We start from the raw sequence: 21,758 nt of genomic DNA, 5'->3' as shown, positions 1-21,758 counted from the left end.
CATTTTGGGTGCTTCAAGCTAACACCTCCAACCAACTGGAAGTGGGCACCCACCATTTACTTCAGCCTCTAGAAAGCCCAGGCACGAAAAGGAAGAATGGAAGACATCCTCCTCATCAAAAAGTGAAAATAATCTTTCGCAGGCAAAATTGATTGATTTTCCAAGTACTAGAAAAAATGAGAAATAAAAGAAAAACATTTGATCTCCCTGCAGGACAAAATTGATTGATTTCATTTCAGCATTTTCTCAAGGTACATGCATGTTCTTGAATAAATTGATTCTAGCTCCAATCTGGACTTTGGGTTCAGCAAATATACAATGACACCCACGTCTAATTTAAATCAAGAAGCAGAAATCCATGATGTCTGTACAAAGTACAAACAACTATAAGTTAATGGTCCTGTCCATAAACAATTTTAGCAACATATAGTTACATGAGGACATAAGCATGGGAGAATTGTTTTTTGTTCTGAAATCACTTTCTTGTGATTAAGCAACTTATAAGCTTATAATAGTTATTGTTGTTGCCTAGAAAATCCCAAAATTTTGCATAGCACAGCAATTGAGGGCCAAAAAGTTGGGAAAATGGCGAGCTCCAAAAGAGCAACACAAGTTGATTATGGAGCCACAGCTGAAGCAAAAGACCTGAGTCAAAGAAGCAGCAATTAGAGAAAATCAAAGAGGAAGTTAATGCAAACAGCCATTAAAAAACAAGAAAAAATGAAAATTAAACTGACAATCAGGTGGCAAAGTGAGGAGAGAATTAAAAAACAAGTTGATTGAGTGTACATGGAGTTGCTCTCTTTCTCCCCCATGCACGCTTAAGATCTGCATAATAATTTCTAGCATTATCATGCTTCCACCATCCCCTCCCTCTTGTCCACCCGTGTCATGGCATCACTAAACATGCCAAAAATGTCTGTGAAATCACTTCTAAACTATCCACCTATTTACATCCCTTGCTCTGACTTTCTTTGCCGGTACATTAGACCTGAGTCATTGTTCCAATTACCCATGATTATTTGGCTCATAGTATAAGAAAACCTATTTTCAATGAGATTCATGTCACAAACTAATGAAAGTTTGATTAAGATTATAACAGAACAATTTGAAAGCCTTCAGGAAGCTTTTGGATAATATTTGTGACCCTCAGAAATATTTTTTTCTAGGGAAATGCACCTTCAAATGTTCTCTTGACATTTGCATTGTAAGCAGAATATGTTATAACATCTTAGCCAAGTGATCTTCACATTTGCAATTTTTTTCAACCCCGGTGTGTGTATATATATATATATATATATGGAGAGAGAGAGAGAGAGAGAGTCTTTAATCCATTAATTTACCATTACCACAACTTGATTATGATGCATGCCCTTAATCAAGTTACACCTTGAACATCAAATTTCCACGGCAGTTTAAAACTGTTAAATTCCAAAGCAACCCTCAAAATGCTAGTCCTGTGTTTGCTTCTGGTTTAGTTATTCACTGAGACCACATCATAGATAAGGCGCAAATTTGTTTTGAAAAACAAGCTCAAAAAATACCCCTGATGTGAGCCTACTGTAACATACATTCTGGTCCCACCATTTTTTACACAATCCATCAGATAAGCCTTAAGTTGCATATATTTTATGTTGGTTCTCCTAAAACCACATAAAAATGGTTTTTGTAGTTAAAGTAAACAGTTCAATTTTTTTTTTCCTCTCAAATAGAATTAAATATGTTGTAACTTGGGGACCTTTCCTTTACAAAGACAATGTTTTGAAACATGGGAAATTTGAAGCTAGCATTGGTTATAATGTTAAGAACTAATTCTGTTTGCAGAATCTAGAGAACAGTGATAGGAAAGCTGGGACATGAGAGTGATAAGTAGCCTATTCTTTATTGGCAGGTTTCCCCTTTTTTTGGGTATATGGAACTAAACCTCGAACATCCCCCATATCCACCACAACAGTACAAACCCTTGCCACCTATCCCAAGGGCTGACAATTACCCTATTAAATTAACATCCTTAAGAAATAAGATTTCTATCTTCAGGTTTCACCATTCAGGAATTACTTATTTTTTTATGTGAGTATTTGTTTCATTTGGAAAAGAGCATGATGAATGGGGAGCCCCTAAGCTATGAAAAATTGTTCATCTTAAAGATTCACTGTGTCACCTGCCAACTCTATGCCTCAGTGTCTGTTGTGCGCAAATGAGTTTTAGGATTATAAGACACTAAAAGTTCCAAATTCCACTTTTGGCAAGATTCACTATGTTTAAAGCAGCAAACTGTTACAACTATATCACAAATATGACATAACCTAAGGACACCCAAAGTAAGACCCATCCAATATGAACACATTCACTTACATGCACATACACTTAACACATACATCAAAATTAACCAGTAGCCAAAATAGGATCACAAGCATCTGCCACAATTTCAGAACCACAGAAAGGGAAACTAGAGGTTTGCTGCTAAAGTTGATCTTTTACCTCAGTTAGCTTGATTTAATGTGCACTTCAACAATATCATTGTCCTCCATTCCAAGCTCATCAGGAGTTGCTGTGGGACTAATTTTATCCCCATCAAAACAAAAAATTAAGCTTTTCAGGTCAAGCTTAAGTTTATCCGCGTACATCTTAAAAAGCCGCTCAAACTTGTCATCCTACAAAGATGGAGTAACTCTTAATGACATCAAACATACAGTTTATGTCAAATAAAAAAAAAATTACCACAAAATAATAGTATAAAATTGGATCACAAAATATGCACAAAGGAAAAGAGATGCATGTATTTAATTTGACTAGAAAGAAAAAAAAAATTGAGATGCATTTGGTATTCACATTCAGTTACATGGCACTTGCATAAAGAATTATATAAAATGCTGGGATACACATGAAAGCCCAACTCAAGACCTCCACATGCTTCTTGCTTGGATCATAAAAAAACTAGGGTATCATTAGCAAATAAAAGAAGAGACAATGCCCCGCCCTCGCCTCCTCTCCCACTCACCATGAAACCCTTAAGATAGCCCCCCCTTGTAAAGCTCTTTTCAATATACAAGACAGCGGCTCCGTTGCCAAAATGAAGAGGAAAGGAGAAAGATGATCTCCCTATCTTAAGCCTCTAAAAATTTTGGAAAAAGCCTAATGGGGAACCATCATTAAACAAGATCGACAAAATGAGCTTAAGAAATACACCACCTCATCCAACTAACCCACTTAACCCCATCTTTTCCATGATTGCTAGTAAGAAAGTCCAATCCACATGATCATACGTCTTTTCAATATCCATCTTGCAAATAATGCCACCCTTTGCACTTTTTAGTCTTGAGTCTAAGGCCTCATTTGCTATAAGGACAACATCCAAAATATGCCTACCTTCAACAAGGCGTGTTAGGAATTTGAAATCACTTTCCCCATCACTGTTTTCAATCTATTTTCCAAAACTTAAGTTAGAAGCTTGTAAAAACTCCCCACTAAGCTTATAAGACGAAAATCCTTCAAATCATTTGTTCCCCCCTTCTTAGGTATGAGAACAATAAAGGTGGAATTTAAACTTCTCTTGAAATGGCCCGAATCATGAAATTCAGCAAAAAAAAGCCCATTATATGTCCCAACAAAATTGCCAAAAAGCCAAAGTGAACCCATCCGGTCCAAGGGCTTTATCCCCACTCAAACTAGAGAGTGTATTCTGGATCTCTTCCTCAGAAAAAGCATCCTCGAGGAGCCCCGCCTTGACACTGTCCAAAAAGGAGAATGACAATTCAGAAATGCTCGGTCGCTAGTCCCATGTCTCTGAAAAAATATTCTGAAATGCATTAACCACCCCCTTCTTTATCTCTGTCTCCTCAGTCAACTTCCTACCATCCACTATAATAGAAGATAAAAAATTCCTTCTCCGAACGTAGCCATCTTATGAAAGAACTTTGAGTTTTTACCACCTTCTTTCAACCGCAATTCTCTTGACTTTTGCCTCCAAGAGATCTCTTCCATGACTACCCACTTGCCGAAGTCCTCCACTACGCATCTTCTAGCCTCGGAATCCTCTAACGAGAGACCACAATCTCTTTCTTTGGCATCCCAAAAACCAATCCAATTGAGAACGATGTTTTTATTCAAGGAGACATTCCCTATCACCTCTCTATTCCAAACTTTCAAATCCTACTTCAGAGCCTTTAATTTAGTAGCAAGAATGTGACTGCAAGATCCCTTGAAATTATAGCTTGTCCACCAATTCCTGACCAAGTCTTTGAACCCCTCCACTTTCAACCACATATTTTCGAAGCGAAAAGGGGTTTTTCGCCTCTGATCCTTCCTTCATCCAACAAAATAGAGGCAATCCAATCACTCTCACCCATACTTCACTAGCACAAGCCTCATCCTTAAAATAGCCAACATCTGGCCCTCACTTGTCAGTCCGCAATCTTTTCCCCTTGTAAAAATGTTCCCCATATGTCATATCCTTTCAACTTTAAACCATTCTTAAAACTCAAACACGGTGAGAGAACCTCCCAATAAAATCGGTCGAAGGTTTCTTTTCAATCTCCAAAATTCACTAGCCCAAGATTTCAAAGAGCCCACATCCAACACCTAGTCTAGAAAACCTCCTCACCTCCTCCATCTGAATCCAAATTGCCTCACTCACCTTCCTCTTACCTTTAATCACTCCCTTTGCAAAAGAAACACACTTTGGCAGGACTTCACCTCCACTCTCCTCCACTCATCGTAAATCCACCTTGGGGGCCGCCTAAGGCCTGGGCAAGGAACAACTCTAATGCTCCTCAACTTGGTGGCTAGGGTCTTCTATCTCCCTAGAAGATCCTTACCTTACGGGAATACTAAGGAGAACCTTTTCTCCTTTGTTAACAAAACTGAGCATATCAAGAATCTATTGACATTGTTGCTATGTAGCACCAACTTGTAGCCCTTTCCTCCTTCAAACCACACCATCTTGAAGGGCTTTTTGGACTTCCTTGCATAGCAAGGTTCAACCCCCATCCAACAACCAACTTTTAGTGGAAAATTTCTTGAACTAACTTTGTTGAACCTCCTTTCTTATATCAAAATAGCCAAACTAGCCAACAATTTAGGACATGTATCGCCAAATAGATGCATACAAATCATAAGAGAGAAAAATTTTATAAACTTTGTGAGCAAAAGTATACCATATATATGCGAAATTGCTTGAGTCCATCCTTGTCCTGGATAGAAATAACTATTTTAGCTCTCTCACAAGGAGGCTTGGATGGTTGGCTTGCAACACTTTCAATATAAGACTGTAATGAACTGCCAAGTTCTCTTTTTGCAGACTCTTCCACAGTTCGCAGCACATCTTTGGCTGATTCAGCAAATAACAGCAACTCCTGCTTCTTTAACCTGCATGCAGGGAAACGCATTTAATCAGCAAAAGTGAGAGTAAAATATCAGGAGGAAAACCAAATTCAAAGAAACAAAAAAGGTAAACAGCATTAGGACAACATTATTGAACTACAATTTGGCAAGCCAAAGGGGTTTTGATAAATAATGGACCGATTGACCAATAGTTACCATTTCAATACCCATAGTAGCAGGACCACATCTATCATCTTCCATGAGATTACAATGTATAAAATCTTTCTCACCACATGTCACAAGATACTCATAGCTTAGTCCTCTCAAGATACAGAAAATGGTCTCAAAAATAAAAATAAATTAAAAACTTGCCGACATTTTTTCCCCCCTTTTTTTCCTTTTGTATAGGCTGAATCTATTAGATTATATACATAGGACACTTGTCCCTATTGATGGTTAGTGTGTTAGAAAATTTTAACACAACACTCATGTCCATCTGTGTCCAATACTTACCTTTATGTCTGTCAAATTTGTGCATGGCAAATAAGTGTGATACCTAGTTGGTGTGCACTTTACTTCAGTAAATTCTTGTAGGGGCACTTTAGACACCTATGCCATGTCAAGCTAATGAAGGAATCATAACAGCTTTCTGTAAGAATGCTGCAAATGTAATTACAGGGCACCCATGATAAGCTTTTAACTGTTTATGCCAATGATCAGATACAAAGAGCTTCCAGCTGGTCAATAGATTAGTGAGTTTACAAGGGGCGAGTGGAGAAGGCCTATATTGTAAAGCAATTCTTAATCATAGGAAGCTATCCCATAGATGGCTTACTTAAAGAGACACAAACAATAATTACTCCTCATGTTTCAATAAGTTACATCCCTGCCATCATATATATTCCAAGACTCAATTTGAGTGGTTGCTTAATGCCATTTAACAATTTTTTATATTATATTCCATACAAGGCCTACATTATGCAGAGTTACATTCCTGCCATTTTCTCTATACCAAGAAGCATATTTGTGTGATTGCTACATGCAATTTAGTATTCTCTATATTGTATTCCAGATAAGGAACAATTTGTGAATACCTGAGCTGCTTTAGAGTCGAATCCTCACCAAGCTGGTTTTGCACATCGACAGAAAGCTTGGGAGGTGGAGGTAGCCAATCTTCTTCCTCGTTTTCTTTGCAATCAATCACCTGTGTAACATTCTCGTTCTTCTCTTCCTTTTCAACCAAATTCCCCAATTAATACACAATATATCTTAAATAAAAAATAAAAAATAAAAAACCACGCCCACAAACACTCAGGTACACACACATGCAAAATCCATGAAAGCAACCCCATTCTCAAGTACCATCTCCACTCAAATGAGTCAAATTCAATTCAAAGTAAGAGACGTCAGAAAACGCGCACATGCGTACATCCATGCACACATAAATATACAAAGAGAGAGATCTTACAGAAGAATTGGAAAGCTTTTTTCGTTTAGGGGTCAGATTCGGGGATGAATCTGAATCATCGTCTGCCCATAAAGAAGGAAAGTCACAGAGAAAGAAACGAAGAGCAATACAAAGAGAGAGTGGGTGTTAAACTGACCGTCGAGGGGTACGAAATTTAAAGGCTGGACTCGACTGTAATCGAAAAGGGGTTCAAGTTCCTCTGTTGATTTCTCCTGCAAAAATCACAATTCCAGTTAGACACTCAAACCCTAGATATTCAAACTTCAAAATTCCACCCACTTAAGACCACCAGCGCCGGAGAGACACCCACCATCTTCCACTTCTCTCTCTCTATCTCCCTTCCTCTCTTTCTCTCTCCCTCTCTTTCTGTCTCTCTCTTCCCCTTCATTCGTAGACTCCACGGCTCCCTCTATTTCTAAATCCCCCGCCCAAACGCCATAGCCGCGGGCTCAGAGGTCTTGGGCTTCGTTTGGTATCTCCATCCAAAAGCCTCTTTTGGCCCAGCCCAAACACTTCTCTAACCTTTAAGCTTTAAGCCTTTAAGTACTTCAATTATTGTAATAAGACTGCAATCTAAAAAAATAAATGATAATTTAATGCAAAATAAAACAGAAATGTCAGAAAAGAAAACATAAGGACTCACAAAAAAAAAATGTAATAAAGGGCCGAGAATTGTTTATTATAACAAATTTCTGCTATTCCCAAAAAAAAAACACCAAATATGTTTGGTAGTAAAAAATTGTTTTCTCCTTTTGTTTTTATGAACAAAAAACCAAGCGTTTTCAAAAACATTTTTTTAGTTATTTTTTTATTATTTTCACTTTTTTTTTAGGATTCTTTTAAGAAATAATTATACAATATAATAATTAAAAATAAAACATTACATATAAAAATGATTTTTAAATAATTTAAAAATATTTTAGATTTCCAAACAAACTTTTCTTCTACAAAAATTAGAGAATAGATTTCAAAAACGATTTTCAAAATTATTTTTCAGAATTATTTTTGAAAACAATTATCAAACATCCCCAAAGTTTTGCAATAATATAACAATATCTTAATTAATAATAAATAGGAAATTAATGCATTAAAATTAGTGCTTCACTAATAATGGCAAATTTATAGCATTGAAATTTATTTTCAATAATTATGAAAATTTATTTAATATGAATGGTACTACAAGTTGTCACAATAATACAAATATAGAAGTATTTTAGTAAAATTACCAAAAATAATAAACTTAATTTCTAGTGCATTAAACTATCATACAAGTACCATTAATACATTATATTATTTATTATCATCATCATAATTATTGGTATTAATGCTCTTTAAATTAATTTTGAAGAACTTATAAAAGGAGAATTAAACAAAACATTACATAATTACTATACAATCTTAAAAATTATCTATATATAGATATTTTTTATATTTTCAAGCATTAATATGCATATCCAAAAAGGCTTCATCCAAGATTTTCCGTATCTCGGAAACTTTTCTTTTTTTCCCACTGTCATCAATATTGATAGCCATTTGGATTTCATACATGAAATCAAATTCATTTTTTTTAATGGAAATAAACTACAAAGTAAGAGTATTTGTACATCCCATTAAACGAAGAACCGTAATAGTAGTCAAAGTCAAATTTTATAACATCTTTGAGGAAATTTGATTTTCAAGTAAATGACTTTAAATTGTAAATATTCTGTTAACTAAACAATATGTTGTTCAATGACGAATAAATACATTAAGATTTTGAGTTATTTTTCAAATATCTTCCATTAACAACATTAACCGGTGAAGTGAAATTCATTGTTTAATTCAAGATGCCTAAAAATAAAAATCAAATTCTTATGTTTGATGTCAGAGATAAGCTCTATCTCTTAAGCTTACCAGTGTTGCTTTTCTATGGGCGTCCTCCTCCGGGTGCCATATATAGACCACTCATTCACGTCCTTTACTGTATTCAAGCAGCTTTCCTCATAAACACTTCTCTCTTTCTCTGTATTTTTTTTTTTTTGGGGTGTTTTTGGTCTTATGATAATGGAAGAGAATTGGGATCCGTTAGCCCGCAGAATTCCCAGCTTTGGTCGTGGCCTACGGATCCTTCTGGTGGATCATGACACTACTTCTCTCATGTACATATCTTCAATGCTGGAATCCCATTCCTTCAAGGGTAAGGCCAATAATTATTTTTAGAGATATGTATGTGTGAATTCTCTTTGTCGTAGTAGTGTTTTATATCCAACATTTTTTTAGGAGGTTTTGATGGGTTTTATGAGGTTTACAGTCTGGGTTTTGATTTACTTTAATATCTTCATTTGATAAAGCTTCTATCTCTAAAGGAAAAGCCCCATACTTATACTGGTTTAGGGGGAATTGGAGGTTGATTCTTCTTTTTATTTTGATGTTTTAGCCCCATGTAGGATCTTCTATCTGTTCATCAATCATTCATTTTCACGTCTTCGATACAAAATGATTTTCAAGCTGATCTCTAAGAGAATCTATGTTTATTGAATCCATGATAATCTGGTGTTATCTTACTTTCAGTTACAACCATTGAACTAGCATCTCTTGCCATGGCCATATTTGCAGAGCGGAAGGACGAATTCGACTTGGTTATGGCCGATGTTAACATGCAGGATATGACCAACCTTCGCTTTATCCAACAAATACTTCTTATGAAAAATCACATGCCCATCATTTGTGAGCTTCAACTTTACTATTGAAATTCCTATGTTTCTTCATTTCTTCTTGGTCAATCCAATTAACTTCATTCCATTGCAGTAATGTCCTCCAGGTATCCTGGCAAGATAGTTGCAGAGCAAGCCCTGAGAGATGGGGCATGTTTCTTTCTTCAGAAACCTGTTTCTGACAATGATCTGAGAGACTTATGGCAACATGTGTATCGGAAGAGAAGGTCTTCGGAATTTCCAAAAGAGAGGAGTAAATCTCAAGGTGTGAAGATCAAAGAAGAATCCGCTAGTGCGTTTAGAAATGATTGGTTTAGGGAGGTGGGTAGTGTGTCCAGGACCAACTCTAGGACTGCCAATGAAAATGATTTGCATGGCACTAATCATGAACACTGGATAGCTGATCTAAAAGGGAAGAATAAGCAAATCAAACCGGACAGTGGCCTAGTTGATGGGGATGCACAAACTACTGAACGTGAACTGTTGAGGATGGCAGCTGACCAAAAACCAGGATGCAATGATAGAAAGAGATCAAATGAAGACAACACAGAAAAAAGAAAGTGCAAAAGGAAAATCTACTCTGAACAAATTCATTCCCAAGGTATAAGCCCCATTGAAGAAGACGGGAATGAAAAGAAACAGAAGAGTAGCACCTTGGAGAAAAGGCAATGTATGAGGTGGACTCCAGATCTTCACTTCAAATTTACAGAAGCCATCAGAAAACTGGGTGAAAAAAGTAACCTTTCTTTCTCTAGTTACACACAATCTAAAATTCCAGTCACTTGACTTTTTTATTTCTTCTCACACAAAGCTCTGCATTGTAGATCGTGTGCTTCCCCTGAATAAACTGCTTCTTCTTGTGGTTTGTTGTTTGTTTTCTGGATGCAGAGGCTAGCCCAAAAGCAATACTAGAGTTGATGAAGGTGCCGGATTTGAGACAAGGCCATATTTCCAGCCATCTGCAGGTTCATTTCTGCACTCTCTCCCTCAGTACCTTTTTTGTGAAATTTCCCTACTTTCCTTGCTAAAACTAGAAAACAGCTCAAAATCTACTGTTAACTGGTGGTGAAGTAAAGTTCTTCAGAGCGAGGACACCCAACTTTAAGCTCTCTTTAACAAATAAAATTTATAGGACAGTCAAGAAACCACCGAACAGAGCTGGTGGCGGGTGATCCTAGTGATATAATTCCTACTTTTGACATTTGCTTTAGGTGTAAGATTATTTGCCACATGTTTTTTCAGAAATACAAAGCACAAGTTCAGAGCATGTTGGACACCTGTGGGAATACTCCACTGCCACTTCCATCTTCTGTGAATATATCAACATCCAATGGCAATCGCCAAATGGGAGTTCCACAATTCCAGGAGCGGCAGGGCTCTGTTGGAGTTAACGCTAATTCATCATTGCAGCTTCATCCTCCACTCCCTCTGAAGGCTAGTCCTGTGCCAGGAAATGCAGGGCCTAGCAACTCAACTGAGCACAAGCAGCATCCAAATCCAACCAAAAACAACAATGGAGTTCAAATGGTGGGGTATGGAAAGCATCAAGGGACAAGCCAAATAAGGGAGAGGACAGGACCTTTTCCAAGTGACGTCAACATGAATGAGAATGGAAAGGGGAAACAGCCTCTGGGTTTCCAAGGGAACAGTGATCCACATGTGGCACTAGATCAGGCTACTCTTCATAGATTGACTGCTCAGCAGTGTTGGCAAAGGCTAACCCAGTTTCCAACACCATTTAAGAGGTTAACTGAGGCGCAAAATTTGGTGCCTGGGCTGACTTCTTCTGCCGGTAGACCCAACTCAGACATTCCTGATGGCATTAATGCTACCGAGGATGCTATACCACGACTGGCTCATCTAGCCAATTCAGCAAATCAGAGCATTGCCTATGCCCCAGGTACAGGCCATGGTGGATTGGATGAGAGCGGTGATGATTGGTTGACTGAATGGTTAAGCAGATCTCTAGATGAAGATAATCCAGATGCTCGTAACTTCGATGGGCCAGACAAGTAAACTTTATGTACTGTTAACACATGATATTGTTATTAATGTACAAATATGGTTGAGCGGTGTTTCTTGTGTTACTGATTGTTTTCCATTTATTTCCATTGTTATTACTCTTCCATCCACTGATTCCCCTATTAAATATTCAAATAGCCTAGCCTAAAAAACTCTTTATCTCCAAAACAGTGGTCTATGATGCATGCACTCAATCCACGTTATTTAACCAAAAGTCTAAATCCAAAAGAAATCCAGAAGCAATTGCATTGGATTGCTCGAAATTTTGATTAAAAAATTTGATTTCTGTTGTTGGTGTTGGAATTCATCTCTATTGCCATGCCTAAATATGGAAGATCACACAGCATACTTACAAAGTAAATAGAATATATTTACCAAAACTTCATGTGTGCTTGTGTGTGCGCACAGTCCAAGAGCAGGTCGAATGAAAGATCCCATATTATAGATGTTTCTAAGAATAACAATGAATGATACAGATACATTACTTCAAGTATCTATGTTGGTTATTGGACCTTTAAACCAGTGTCGAGCACTTATGATCCAAGAAGCAACTGCGAGAAAAAGTAGGCCACCAACTGCGACCGGAGTATAGTTAAGAGTCTCCGTTGTGATGGGGTAGGCCACAGGCAATGAGAAAAGCACTGAAATTGTTATCACCCAAAGAACTGCAACCCAGCCAACAAGGATTCCGTAGCGGCCCAAATTGAAAGGTCCTGGAATAAATGACTTACGGGCCAAGGTCACCCTAAAGAAGATGGGGAGGGCATAAGCAATGTAGAGTCCAATAGTTGCAATTGATACCATAGCTTGAAATGCCACAAGGCTTCCCAGTGACTGCAAAAGATTTTAAACAAATGAGCACCTAATTTAGCTGCTGAAGGAAGAGAAGAAGCATGAGTGCAGGGGAAACGTCAAAATCAACATGACTTGGAATTAACCAAGTGCATGCGTCATTGGGAATCACTTTGATTTGAAAAGAAAAAGTAAAAAACATCATTACCAAGGTTATAAACTAATAATAAAAATCAAAACAAAATCAATGTCTTGAATATTTTATGACAAATTCCATAAATGTGGAGAAAATGATCCCTTCCTTCCCTGCTAAAAACAAAATAGACTTGTACATGGAAAACAGATACTCATGATATGTAAAAGTTAGAGGTGATTTCAGATCCTTGTTATGCTGGCAAACACTAGTTTGTTTCTGCCTGAAATTTGGCAGAAAACCCAAAAATCCATGGTTGTAAGGAAAGGGGTGTTTGTATATGACTTTACTGATGGCTATCATAATCGCAGAAGTAGAACTAAAAAAAAATAAAAAATAAAAGAATCATACCGTCAATGCCATACAAAATGATATAACAGCAGAAAGCCAAACTGCATTTATGGGGACCTCCTGTGAGTTCACTTTATGCCACAAGGGCGAAAAAGGCATTGCACCATCTCTAGAGAAAGCATAAGCCATCCTGAGAAGGAATTTTCAGCATCTTCAGTAGGTCTCTAAGGAATTAAAATCCCAAGTGAAATCCTTGTCATATGAGAAGAAATCAGTAATGAGCAAGTTACCTTGAGTTGCTAGTAACTGAACCCATCCCACAGAAAAATATGGCAACAGCAACCACTCCTAAGCAAATGATTCCTCCAACTCCACTGCCATACCTGCTCTTGAATGCTTGGTAAAATACTTCAGCAATGGCATAACCACCAGCATCATTGGTCCTACTCAAAAGGTATGAAATGTCGGTAACTGCAAATGTGATACCAATTATGTAACCCCATCCAACAATTACAGATATGCCGATGGCACTAATTATTCCTCTTGGTCCATTTACATCTGCGCTCTTGGTTTCTTCTGTCTGGAAAAGGAGGTTCAAAGAAACAGGCTGGTTTAGTTTCTGTCGTCTGGCTAAACAGAGGTAAATGACAGAATGGAGAAGGGCTAGACCTTTATAAGTAGAAAAAGGAAAAATGATGTAAGTTGCAAACCATGAAGAAAATAACATAGACAAGCTCCATTCTATGTAACTAAAATTTCTTGAATTGCTGAACTTTAGGGCTAAGGACTCCCTGCTCTCAGGAAAACTGGAATCCATTACATTCATTCAGTTTTTAGTGTTAAACAAAACAATATAACCATGGAAAAGTTATGCATCATCCAAGATTCCCTAAACTTCGTATTGTCACAAAGGTCCCGTGTTCACCATGAGTCAATCTCATACAACTTTGACATCTGTCTGACTAGTTAGGCTGGACACATTTCTACATATTTCAAATGCAGTGAGTTTATTCGAGAAAGAAACTAGGAAGATAATTCTAGTTACCATGTGAGCAGATGCATCATACCCAGTTAGGGTATATTGGCTCATTAGAAGCCCAAGGACAAATATATAAGCTTTACTGTTGATTCCTTTGGCACTATCAGTGTTGAAGTAAGTGAAAACAAACTTGGCACTTGCCCTCTCTGTGGCAACCAAGGGAATGAGAATCATAAGAACAAAGACACCTGAAAAACACCAAAACATTAGAGGATGAAAAAAAGGTTGCCTCAAACAATACAAAGTGGAGAAAGGAGAAAATACCAGGAAATTTTTCATACCTACAATATTCCATGCTGCAGCAAGCTGCCCAAAGAAGGATAACACTGAGATGGGAAGACTGTTTAATATAGCATGCATAAGCAGAATTCCCCCATGGAAAGCTATAACTACATATTTAGATGCCTCATATCCACCACCATTTGCTCCACCTGTGCTAAGAAGAATGATCACCTGAATCATCTGTGCAAGGGAGAAATCGATACTTGTTGTAACAGCCCACTGCAAATGAAAAAGTTTCTCAAATGATTATTGCATAATAGGAAATGTGACATCCGTAGCAAGGTTAACCTCCATATATATGTTCAAGATCTTGAACTCCACAATATATGAATTCTTAGAAATACCTGACCAACAATGTTGAACCTGCATGGAAACAGAAAACCATTTTCCATGCATCAGAAAATGTTATTGCAGACAAACAAATCATGGTGGAATGTAGAATCAAATTTGGCAAGCAGGATAAATATTATGATTCAATAAAAAAAATTAGAGCTCTAATCCATCTCCAGAGAAAATTGAAGGACAAAAGAACACAAGGAGGTTAAAAACAAGAAACCTTCTTACACTATCTCACAAATTGACAAAGGATTAGCTTTTTAAGAAAACAAGAAGCTGAATTGCCAAATCATAGGAATGTATCCAATTCGCTACCCCATTTATTATATGATAGAAAGTAAACGGGGCAAAAGTTTAACCATTAGTAGATCTTGGAAATTTTGCCACAACATAGAGGGTTGTTAGACACTGGATTGGGGATAAAAATAATAATAGGATTGCAGAACTAATGCAAAGCCACTCCTTGGCATCAGACATACTACAACTGTACTGTGGAGAGAAATTCAGTTGCTGGGCACTTTTCCAAGAGACATGCAAGATTGAATTTATCCACCATAATGAGAAAGGGGTTTAAAAAAAACCATTAAACTATTTCCCTGCATGGATTTGGAACAGGGAAACCAGAAGCACATGTGATTATCTCAAACATAAAAAGATCTGAGGATAGAAAATTAACCAAAAACATTGTAAACAAAACATAAAAATTGAACAAAACATACTGAGGATTCTAAACAAGTTCACTTTTATAATTACTTCAATTCTCAGGAACGTATTTGGTCTTCTGCTGTTCGAGCCCAAAACTAATTACTAGGGCAACGGCCCTGGAGCAAACACCAAAGGTTTCTAACAAAGAGATGAAAAAGGGCACAGGGCTTGTTCTTTGATTAAAAGAAAAGGGCTCCCTAATCATTCTCCACCTACTTATCTGAGGCATCCCCAAAAAAGTTAGATGATTAAGTTAAGGATGGCAAATCAGAAGTAAGTCTGAGTGAAAAGTTGAGAAGACAATGAAATTGAAGGAATGTTTGAACAATATCAAGAAGATCAGCAGAAAATCTGTACCAGCCAGTCATCCATGGAGCAAAGGGTGCCCAACTTGGGCCAGCAAGTTTGGCACTCCAATAGTAGAGGCCTCCAGATGTTGGGTATGAAGAACATATCTCAGCCATCGACAACCCAACTAGCATACTGAATCCACCAGCTATAAGCCACCCATACACCATAACAACAGGTCCACCGTTCGTCAACCCACTATTGTATAGAGTGGTTACCCCAGTAATCACCGAAATGATCGAAAACGAAAACGCAAAATTCGAAACAACCCTGCAATTTCGAACAAGACCCATGAACAAAAACACCTAAACAACACCATCCTCACCAACCCCCATTAACAAACAGGGAAGGAATGGCCAACAAAGATTAGAAAACACAGAAGAGGAAGTGTGTTGGAGTGAATTACGAGAGATCACGCTTGAGTTCCTGCTTGTAACCGAGCTGGCTGAGACGAGATTGGCCGGAGTCGGCGATTCCGTCCTCAACTTGAGAAGGTAGAGACCTTTCACTACGCTCCCAACCCATCTTGCAGTGGAGACTCTTCAAACACCCACCAGAAAGAACAGAACAAAGGACCTTGCTTTATATCAATCGATCATTCAAATTTGAATCTCTCTCTCTCTCTCCTCCCTCGTTCTGGGAGTCCTCGATCGTGGGACCCTCCTAATTGCAAACAGCAATTCAATGGGGATCCATCTGAATCATCTCTACCTCAGCACTCATTCCCACCTCGGATTTTCATCGACGTACCAAATTACCAATTGAGACGTGAGATAGAGAGAGTGATTGATGTAGCCATGTTGGTCAAATAAAGCTCCCAACGGTGTACCGTTGACCCGCGGGGCATGGAGTTGAAAATGCGAGTGACGTGGGCAGTCGCCACTCTGCCCGGGGCCTTATTATGGGTTCACATTATAAAAACCCCTCAACATGCCAACATTAAATTGAATGCATGTGCCCCATTTTAAAAACAATCATTTGTCTTCCAATTTTACTCACTTTCATGCCAACCTTGTTTCATTCTGAATTTTAAACAAGGAAGATTCTTCCATGATAGGAATGATTTTTTTTTTTTTTTAATTCTTTCTAATCAAGTTTTCAGTTTCTAAAATAGAGAATTTCTTCCGGAAAAGATTCATTTTTAATAAAAGGAGAAAAAAAAATGATTTTAAAAATTATTAAAATTTTTAAAACTACCATAATAATTATTATATTTAATAAAACAATTTTAAAAATATACATTCTAAATTAATTTTATTTTAACTTCTTTTAGTATCAAATATAGAAGTTAAAAGTTACCCCAAATATGGTATCCGTTAGTTTGATATGTAAAAATAATAAAATAGGAATAAATTAATATTTATTTAAAAAATTTTAATTAATTTTTAAATATATAAATGAAAGTCAATACACTCCACAGGAAAGAAAGGGAAAGAAAATGGATTGTCAGGATTGATCAAAGATTCAGATTCCGTCTTGGATCAAAACGCAGCCCCAATGGACGTAAAAAAGACGGAAAGAAAGAAAAGAAGCAAGGAATTTTCAAACTTATACTATTCCAAAGGAGACATAACGGATCTTGGATGACCATGTTGAGTGATAGATTGGGGTTGAATGAATAGAATCGTAATTTGACATTTCTAAACTTTTTGTCCCTTGCGAGCTTGCCTCAAAAAGGGGGCCAACCATGAGGGCTTTTGAAAGGGGCTTTCACACCTGGATTGTGTATCTGCGGGTCGTTGTGATAGTGAAGTTCTATTAAAAATAATACGAAAGTCGGTCCAATGAATGAAGGAAAATATATAAAGATCAATGGCTAGATGGGAGTGCCAAATTTCCAAGTGAAAGATTTGGTTTAGTCTGTGCTTGCAGTGAGATGTAAAAGTCTCTCATGTTAGAGTAGGGATGGCAACGGGGCGGGTTTTTTCGGGTACCCGCCCCGCCCCGCCCCTAATGGGACGGGGTTAAAATTTATTAAACGGGTTTGGGACGGGTTTGGGATTTTTTTTTAAAACCCGGGGCGGGTTCGGGGCGGGTTCGGGTATTGCCCCACCCCGCCCCGCCCCGCCCCGCCCCGTTACATATAAAATTATTTTTAAATTTTAATTTAATTTAATTTTAAAATTAATTTAATTTAAAATTTAATTTTAATATTTTTAATATATAGATAATAATAAATTTTTTTAAAAAATAAGTTATAAAAAATATAATAATTTTATATTTATAAAATATATTTATTTTAATGTAATTTAAAAATTTTAAAGTAAAAAAAAAAAAAAAAAAAAAAAAAAAAAAAAAGGCTAAACGGGGCGGGGCGGGGCGGGTATGGGAAATTCCCATACCCGCCCCGCCCCGCCCCGCCCCGTTTATTTTTTTTAATGGGACGGGGATGGGAATTGATTTTGCTAAATGGGGCGGGGTTGGGATAGGGGCGACCCGTCCCGAACCCGCCCCGTTGCCATTCCTATGTTAGAGGTTTGGTTTGGGCCCTTGCAGTGAGATGTGCAAGGTAACCTAATGTTACGTATTCTAGGATACAACAAGCGCCACAGAAGTTAGACACGTTGAATAAATAAGGCAACTTATCAACTCAAGGAATGTCAAAGAAAGAAAAAGAAGAAAATTTTAATAAGTTTGCTTCAAAAGAAAATTTAATAAAATTTTCTATCCTGCAAATGACTAGGGGCATCTGTTTGGGCTGGATTACTATTCAATTCAGGCTTTGACCTAAGGATGCGTATTTGAATACTGAAATTGGTATAAAAATAAGGCTTCCTATTACCTTGAATTTACACAAGATCCAGATTGGTTGCGTACGAGAACCATTCTTTTCTTTTTGTTTTCAAGGGAAAAAAGAAAACATATTTCTTCTTTTGTTTTCAAGGAAGAAAACAAAACATATTTTTCATTTTCGTTTTAACGGATCTAGAGAGATAGGAGAAAATGTATATTTTTCTCTGATTTTCAAGGAGAGAGAATTCTCACTAGGAGAGAGTAATTTTTTTTTTTTTTTTTTAATAATGGTAATTTTTGGGTAGTTTTAAAACTCTAAAAAATTGTTCCTTTTATTTCTCCCATTTATTTATTGGGGGCGGCAACCAAAACCAAGTCCAACAGAACTTATGGTTAAAGAGTCTTAAGACTTAAGATCCATCATATAATTTTGCCTTATGGTTGATTTTGACTAGAAAAACAGTAACCACACCTCTAAGCGACGATCACCAAAATTGGGCCTATAAGAAGTTCGTTGGACCAGATTGCTGATTTGGGCCTACGGAGAATCCAGACTCACCTCAAATTACCAGGCTAGACCAATTAAGGAACGCTAGGTGATTTTTGGGCCTGATCATGGATTGAATATCAAAGGAGGGTCCAATAAGCCCACAATGGGCCTTTTGCCTAGCCTTCTTAGGGTTTTCAAGAGCGTGGGTTTATTTTTACTTCGTAATACAAAGATGTTGCGGCTTGCCTACTAAACCCTACACTACGAAAAGAAAAAGATAGTTGGATCCATCATCCACGCCAACATGAAATCAAAAGAGGTGAAACAAAAAGGTTGAACTTTTGAAACATCAGTCAATGAATATGCATGCAGTTGAGCACATGAGATCATCATATAAATGCCAAGGTGAAGCAACATACCAGCCAGTGAGCCAGGAAGCAAAAGGTCCCCATTCATTACCACAGAGCTTGGCGCTCCAGAAGTACAACCCACCAGACGTCGGATAAGCAGAACAAATCTCGGCCATGGCTAGGCCAACCACCAGAGTGAGCATGCCTACTATGGGCCATCCATACACCATCGTTAGTGGGCCGCCATATGTCAGGCCCGTGTTAAACGTCGTGGTCAGCCCGGTGAGAACTGATATGATTGTGAAAGTCACCGCGAAGTTGCCAATTGACCTGCCACAAAGCCACAAGCACGATGAAATTGCACTTATTTTTACTGAGATGTACATTTATGCCATTACAGAAAAGTGCTTTTACCAATTTCACGTTAAGAATAATAATAATAATAATAATAATAATAATAATAATAATAATAATAATAAACAATTCCTTGATTTTATCAAAATTAAAATCTTGCATTTGGGGCCTTGGGCAGCACCACGAAGCAGAAAAAGCTTCAACAAAATACTTTGAAAATGGAAATATTCTAAAAATGCTTTAATAAAACACTTTTAAACAGCTCCACTTTCCTCCCTTCTTTCCCAAGAGCCAAAAGCAAGCGTAGCTGCGCAAGAATCAAACCTCACCCAAAATTCTGGATGCATATGGATATGAATCGAAGATGGAAGTGAATGAAAGGGAGAATTGATCGCAGATGTATGTGAAAACTGAGAAAGGGAAGCGGAAATAATAGAGGAGGGGAAGAGTGCGGAAGAGCATACGAGAGACTGCGGCTGAGCTCCTGCCTGTAACCCAGCTGTTTGAGGCGAGAATCATCGGAAGCATTGGTGTACCCATCTGTGAGAGGGCGATAAAGACCTGCATCCTCGGATATCCTAATTCCATCCTCCATTGTTGCTTCCAACAATCGACCGCCTTTCTCTAGTGTTTGCTTTTTGAGGATGAATGCTTTGATCTGATAGAAAAGAAAGTGAGTGCGGTTTTGAACTTTTGATCTGAGAAGGTTCCTAACTAACAGTCAGCGCATGAGAGAGGGGAAAAGAATCAGGCACATGTCTGCTTGGAGAAGACGGAAACCGATCACCAAGGGAAGTCAGCAGAGCATTTAATTCCACTCCCTTCCCTCATTATTTTCACACAGTAAAAACACAAAAAAGTAAAACCCTTCTCATATGTATAATAATTTTACTACTTTCAAGTCTCAAGTATGGAACCGACTTTTGCTTTTTGGGTGCCAAACCACACTTTTTCTCCAATAAAGGCATGGCAAGTGTAAAGGCGCCCTAAATAAAAAAACAAAAAAAACTCCTTCAACAGGTCACAGGTCACCAATAGGTTAACCCATATTTTAATGGGGGAAGATCCTATGCATGTGATATGAAGGTTCTCATTACAATGCAATTAAATAATGTTGTAAAATATTAATAAGAATAATTGTTATGAGATGATAAAATATTCATTTTATGATATAAACTTATAACTCACCTTTCAAAAAATCATATATAAATATATTAAAATAAATATTTATTGTTAAAAATGCGAATTATGATTTATCTATTGTTAATTGAAAATAAATAATGTTTATAATTTCTTAAATTGTAATTTAAATTTATTTATCGACAAGATTGGCTAAATATTGAACCAATTTTTTTTTTTAAATAAAGAAAAGTAAAATTTGTAAAATTTCAAGGGCATGAAAAAGAATGTGAGGACACTAAAAAAAATGTTTTCAATTTCATACTCTTCGTTACATTCTTTGTACCCCAATTACTCTTTTAAAGTGAAACCAAAAAAGTAAGATTTTGTATTACTATCTTATATTTATAAAGAAATGTCATACAAAATGCATAAAAAATTCCTGCTCCCAAATCCCCACAATACTCCCTTCATTTTCAATGGTGGAAAAACTATGAACCTGTCTATTATTAGCTTTAATATCTCATCCACACCATCTTCATCACCTGTCCCGATATATATAACACTAACACAAACTATGTTAAATAATGAGAGTTAGAAGTATCAAAGTAGAAATTGAAAAAAGAAAAACCGATTTTCATTTTAATATGTTCATTCATTCATTAATCTCGTTTTTTTTTTCCCTCTCTTTCTAATATGATTTTAAGGTAAAGACAATATGCCTATAAGAAAAAAAAAGAATAGCATAGTTGAACACCCGTTCCATGGATGGAGTTATATATATATATATATATATATATATATATATATATATATATGTAAAATTCAACAATATTCACATTTTTTTAAGGTTAGAGAATTGATATAACACGTCTAGGCATGTTGACACAAGTAGCAACACAAGCAACAACTCTCAATCTGGCACAAGTTCTTTGCTTCCACTTGTCTTCTTCTTACTTCTAAGGCATTTTTGACAAAGTTTCACAAATGCCTCACCACCTCAGACATTGTTGCCTTAGAGTTTAAAACCACCGTTGTTGACGGGAGCATAAAAAATAATAATAATTACAGAATGGAGAAGAGAAGAGGGAAAAGAGCTTTGATGACAACTTCGACAAAGCTTCACAAATGCCTCACCACATTGAACATTGTCCGCTTAGAATTCAAAACCACCATTTCAAACAAGACCATAAAAAAAATAAAAATTATTACCATAACAAA

At 36.9% G+C, this 21,758-nt stretch overlaps 3 protein-coding genes across 6 annotated transcripts; 1 reads left to right on the top strand and 2 right to left on the bottom strand.

Annotated features, from left to right (window-relative positions):
* Nucleotides 1–204: 204 nt before the first annotated feature.
* On the bottom strand, nucleotides 205–7,208 carry LOC117927182. 3 transcript variants are annotated; one of them, XR_004653312.1, is made up of 8 exons: nucleotides 7,101–7,208; nucleotides 6,927–7,002; nucleotides 6,791–6,852; nucleotides 6,417–6,553; nucleotides 5,157–5,367; nucleotides 2,482–2,654; nucleotides 790–991; nucleotides 205–645 (listed from the first exon to the last, which is right to left on the bottom strand). XR_004653312.1 is itself a non-coding variant. In XM_034846655.1 (7 exons), exons 1-6 carry the CDS (start codon nucleotides 7,176–7,178, stop codon nucleotides 2,487–2,489), a joined length of 732 nt encoding a protein of 243 aa, XP_034702546.1. In that variant the 5' UTR covers nucleotides 7,179–7,208; the 3' UTR covers nucleotides 205–645; nucleotides 2,482–2,486. The 3 variants fall into 3 exon arrangements, 2 of the variants coding, with proteins under 2 accessions (XP_034702546.1, XP_034702658.1); XM_034846655.1 differs by lacking the exon at nucleotides 790–991; XM_034846767.1 differs by lacking the exon at nucleotides 790–991 and having other exon boundaries at nucleotides 6,791–6,840.
* Nucleotides 7,209–8,787: 1,579 nt separating this feature from the next.
* On the top strand, nucleotides 8,788–11,611 carry LOC117916213. Its single transcript, XM_034832133.1, has 5 exons — nucleotides 8,788–8,966; nucleotides 9,341–9,496; nucleotides 9,578–10,219; nucleotides 10,372–10,448; nucleotides 10,726–11,611. Exons 1-5 carry the CDS (start codon nucleotides 8,828–8,830, stop codon nucleotides 11,497–11,499), a joined length of 1,788 nt encoding a protein of 595 aa, XP_034688024.1. The 5' UTR covers nucleotides 8,788–8,827; the 3' UTR covers nucleotides 11,500–11,611.
* A 243-nt stretch (nucleotides 11,612–11,854) lies between these two features.
* On the bottom strand, nucleotides 11,855–20,212 carry LOC117916220 (amino-acid permease BAT1 homolog). 2 transcript variants are annotated; one of them, XM_034832146.1, is made up of 8 exons: nucleotides 19,883–20,212; nucleotides 19,134–19,394; nucleotides 14,447–14,465; nucleotides 14,102–14,321; nucleotides 13,827–14,008; nucleotides 13,072–13,361; nucleotides 12,842–12,971; nucleotides 11,855–12,339 (listed from the first exon to the last, which is right to left on the bottom strand). In XM_034832146.1, exons 1-8 carry the CDS (start codon nucleotides 20,011–20,013, stop codon nucleotides 11,992–11,994), a joined length of 1,581 nt encoding a protein of 526 aa, XP_034688037.1. In that variant the 5' UTR covers nucleotides 20,014–20,212; the 3' UTR covers nucleotides 11,855–11,991. The 2 variants fall into 2 exon arrangements, with proteins under 2 accessions (XP_034688037.1, XP_034688046.1); XM_034832155.1 differs by lacking the exons at nucleotides 19,134–19,394; nucleotides 19,883–20,212 and adding exons at nucleotides 15,501–15,761; nucleotides 15,898–16,617.
* Nucleotides 20,213–21,758: the final 1,546 nt, after the last annotated feature.

This window comes from Vitis riparia, chromosome 1 (assembly GCF_004353265.1).
Source record: "Vitis riparia cultivar Riparia Gloire de Montpellier isolate 1030 chromosome 1, EGFV_Vit.rip_1.0, whole genome shotgun sequence".
Classification (NCBI taxonomy): domain Eukaryota; kingdom Viridiplantae; phylum Streptophyta; class Magnoliopsida; order Vitales; family Vitaceae; genus Vitis; species Vitis riparia.
This window is presented reverse-complemented; position numbering and strand designations above follow the sequence as displayed.

What these genes read in the sequence shown, in the direction of transcription:
- LOC117927182 (XM_034846655.1), bottom strand. Translation starts at nt 7,178, where the DNA reads ATGAAGGGGAAGAGAGAGACAGAAAGAGAGGGAGAGAGAAAGAGAGGA. An exon ending in AAAAGCTTTCCAATTCTTCT is followed by an intron (nt 6,554 to 6,790) that starts GTAAGATCTCTC and finishes TTGGTTGAAAAG; the next exon opens with GAAGAGAAGAACGAGAATGT. An exon ending in AGCAATTTCGCATATATATG is followed by an intron (nt 2,655 to 5,156) that starts GTATACTTTTGC and finishes CCATCTTTGTAG; the next exon opens with GATGACAAGTTTGAGCGGCT.
- LOC117916213 (XM_034832133.1), top strand. Translation starts at nt 8,828, where the DNA reads ATGATAATGGAAGAGAATTGGGATCCGTTAGCCCGCAGAATTCCCAGC. An exon ending in GGAATCCCATTCCTTCAAGG is followed by an intron (nt 8,967 to 9,340) that starts GTAAGGCCAATA and finishes TCTTACTTTCAG; the next exon opens with TTACAACCATTGAACTAGCA. An exon ending in ATATTTCCAGCCATCTGCAG is followed by an intron (nt 10,449 to 10,725) that starts GTTCATTTCTGC and finishes ATGTTTTTTCAG; the next exon opens with AAATACAAAGCACAAGTTCA.
- LOC117916220 (XM_034832146.1), bottom strand. Translation starts at nt 20,013, where the DNA reads ATGGAGGATGGAATTAGGATATCCGAGGATGCAGGTCTTTATCGCCCT. An exon ending in ATGATGCATCTGCTCACATG is followed by an intron (nt 13,362 to 13,826) that starts GTAACTAGAATT and finishes CTCCTTTTCCAG; the next exon opens with ACAGAAGAAACCAAGAGCGC. An exon ending in CATTTTGTATGGCATTGACG is followed by an intron (nt 12,340 to 12,841) that starts GTATGATTCTTT and finishes AATCTTTTGCAG; the next exon opens with TCACTGGGAAGCCTTGTGGC.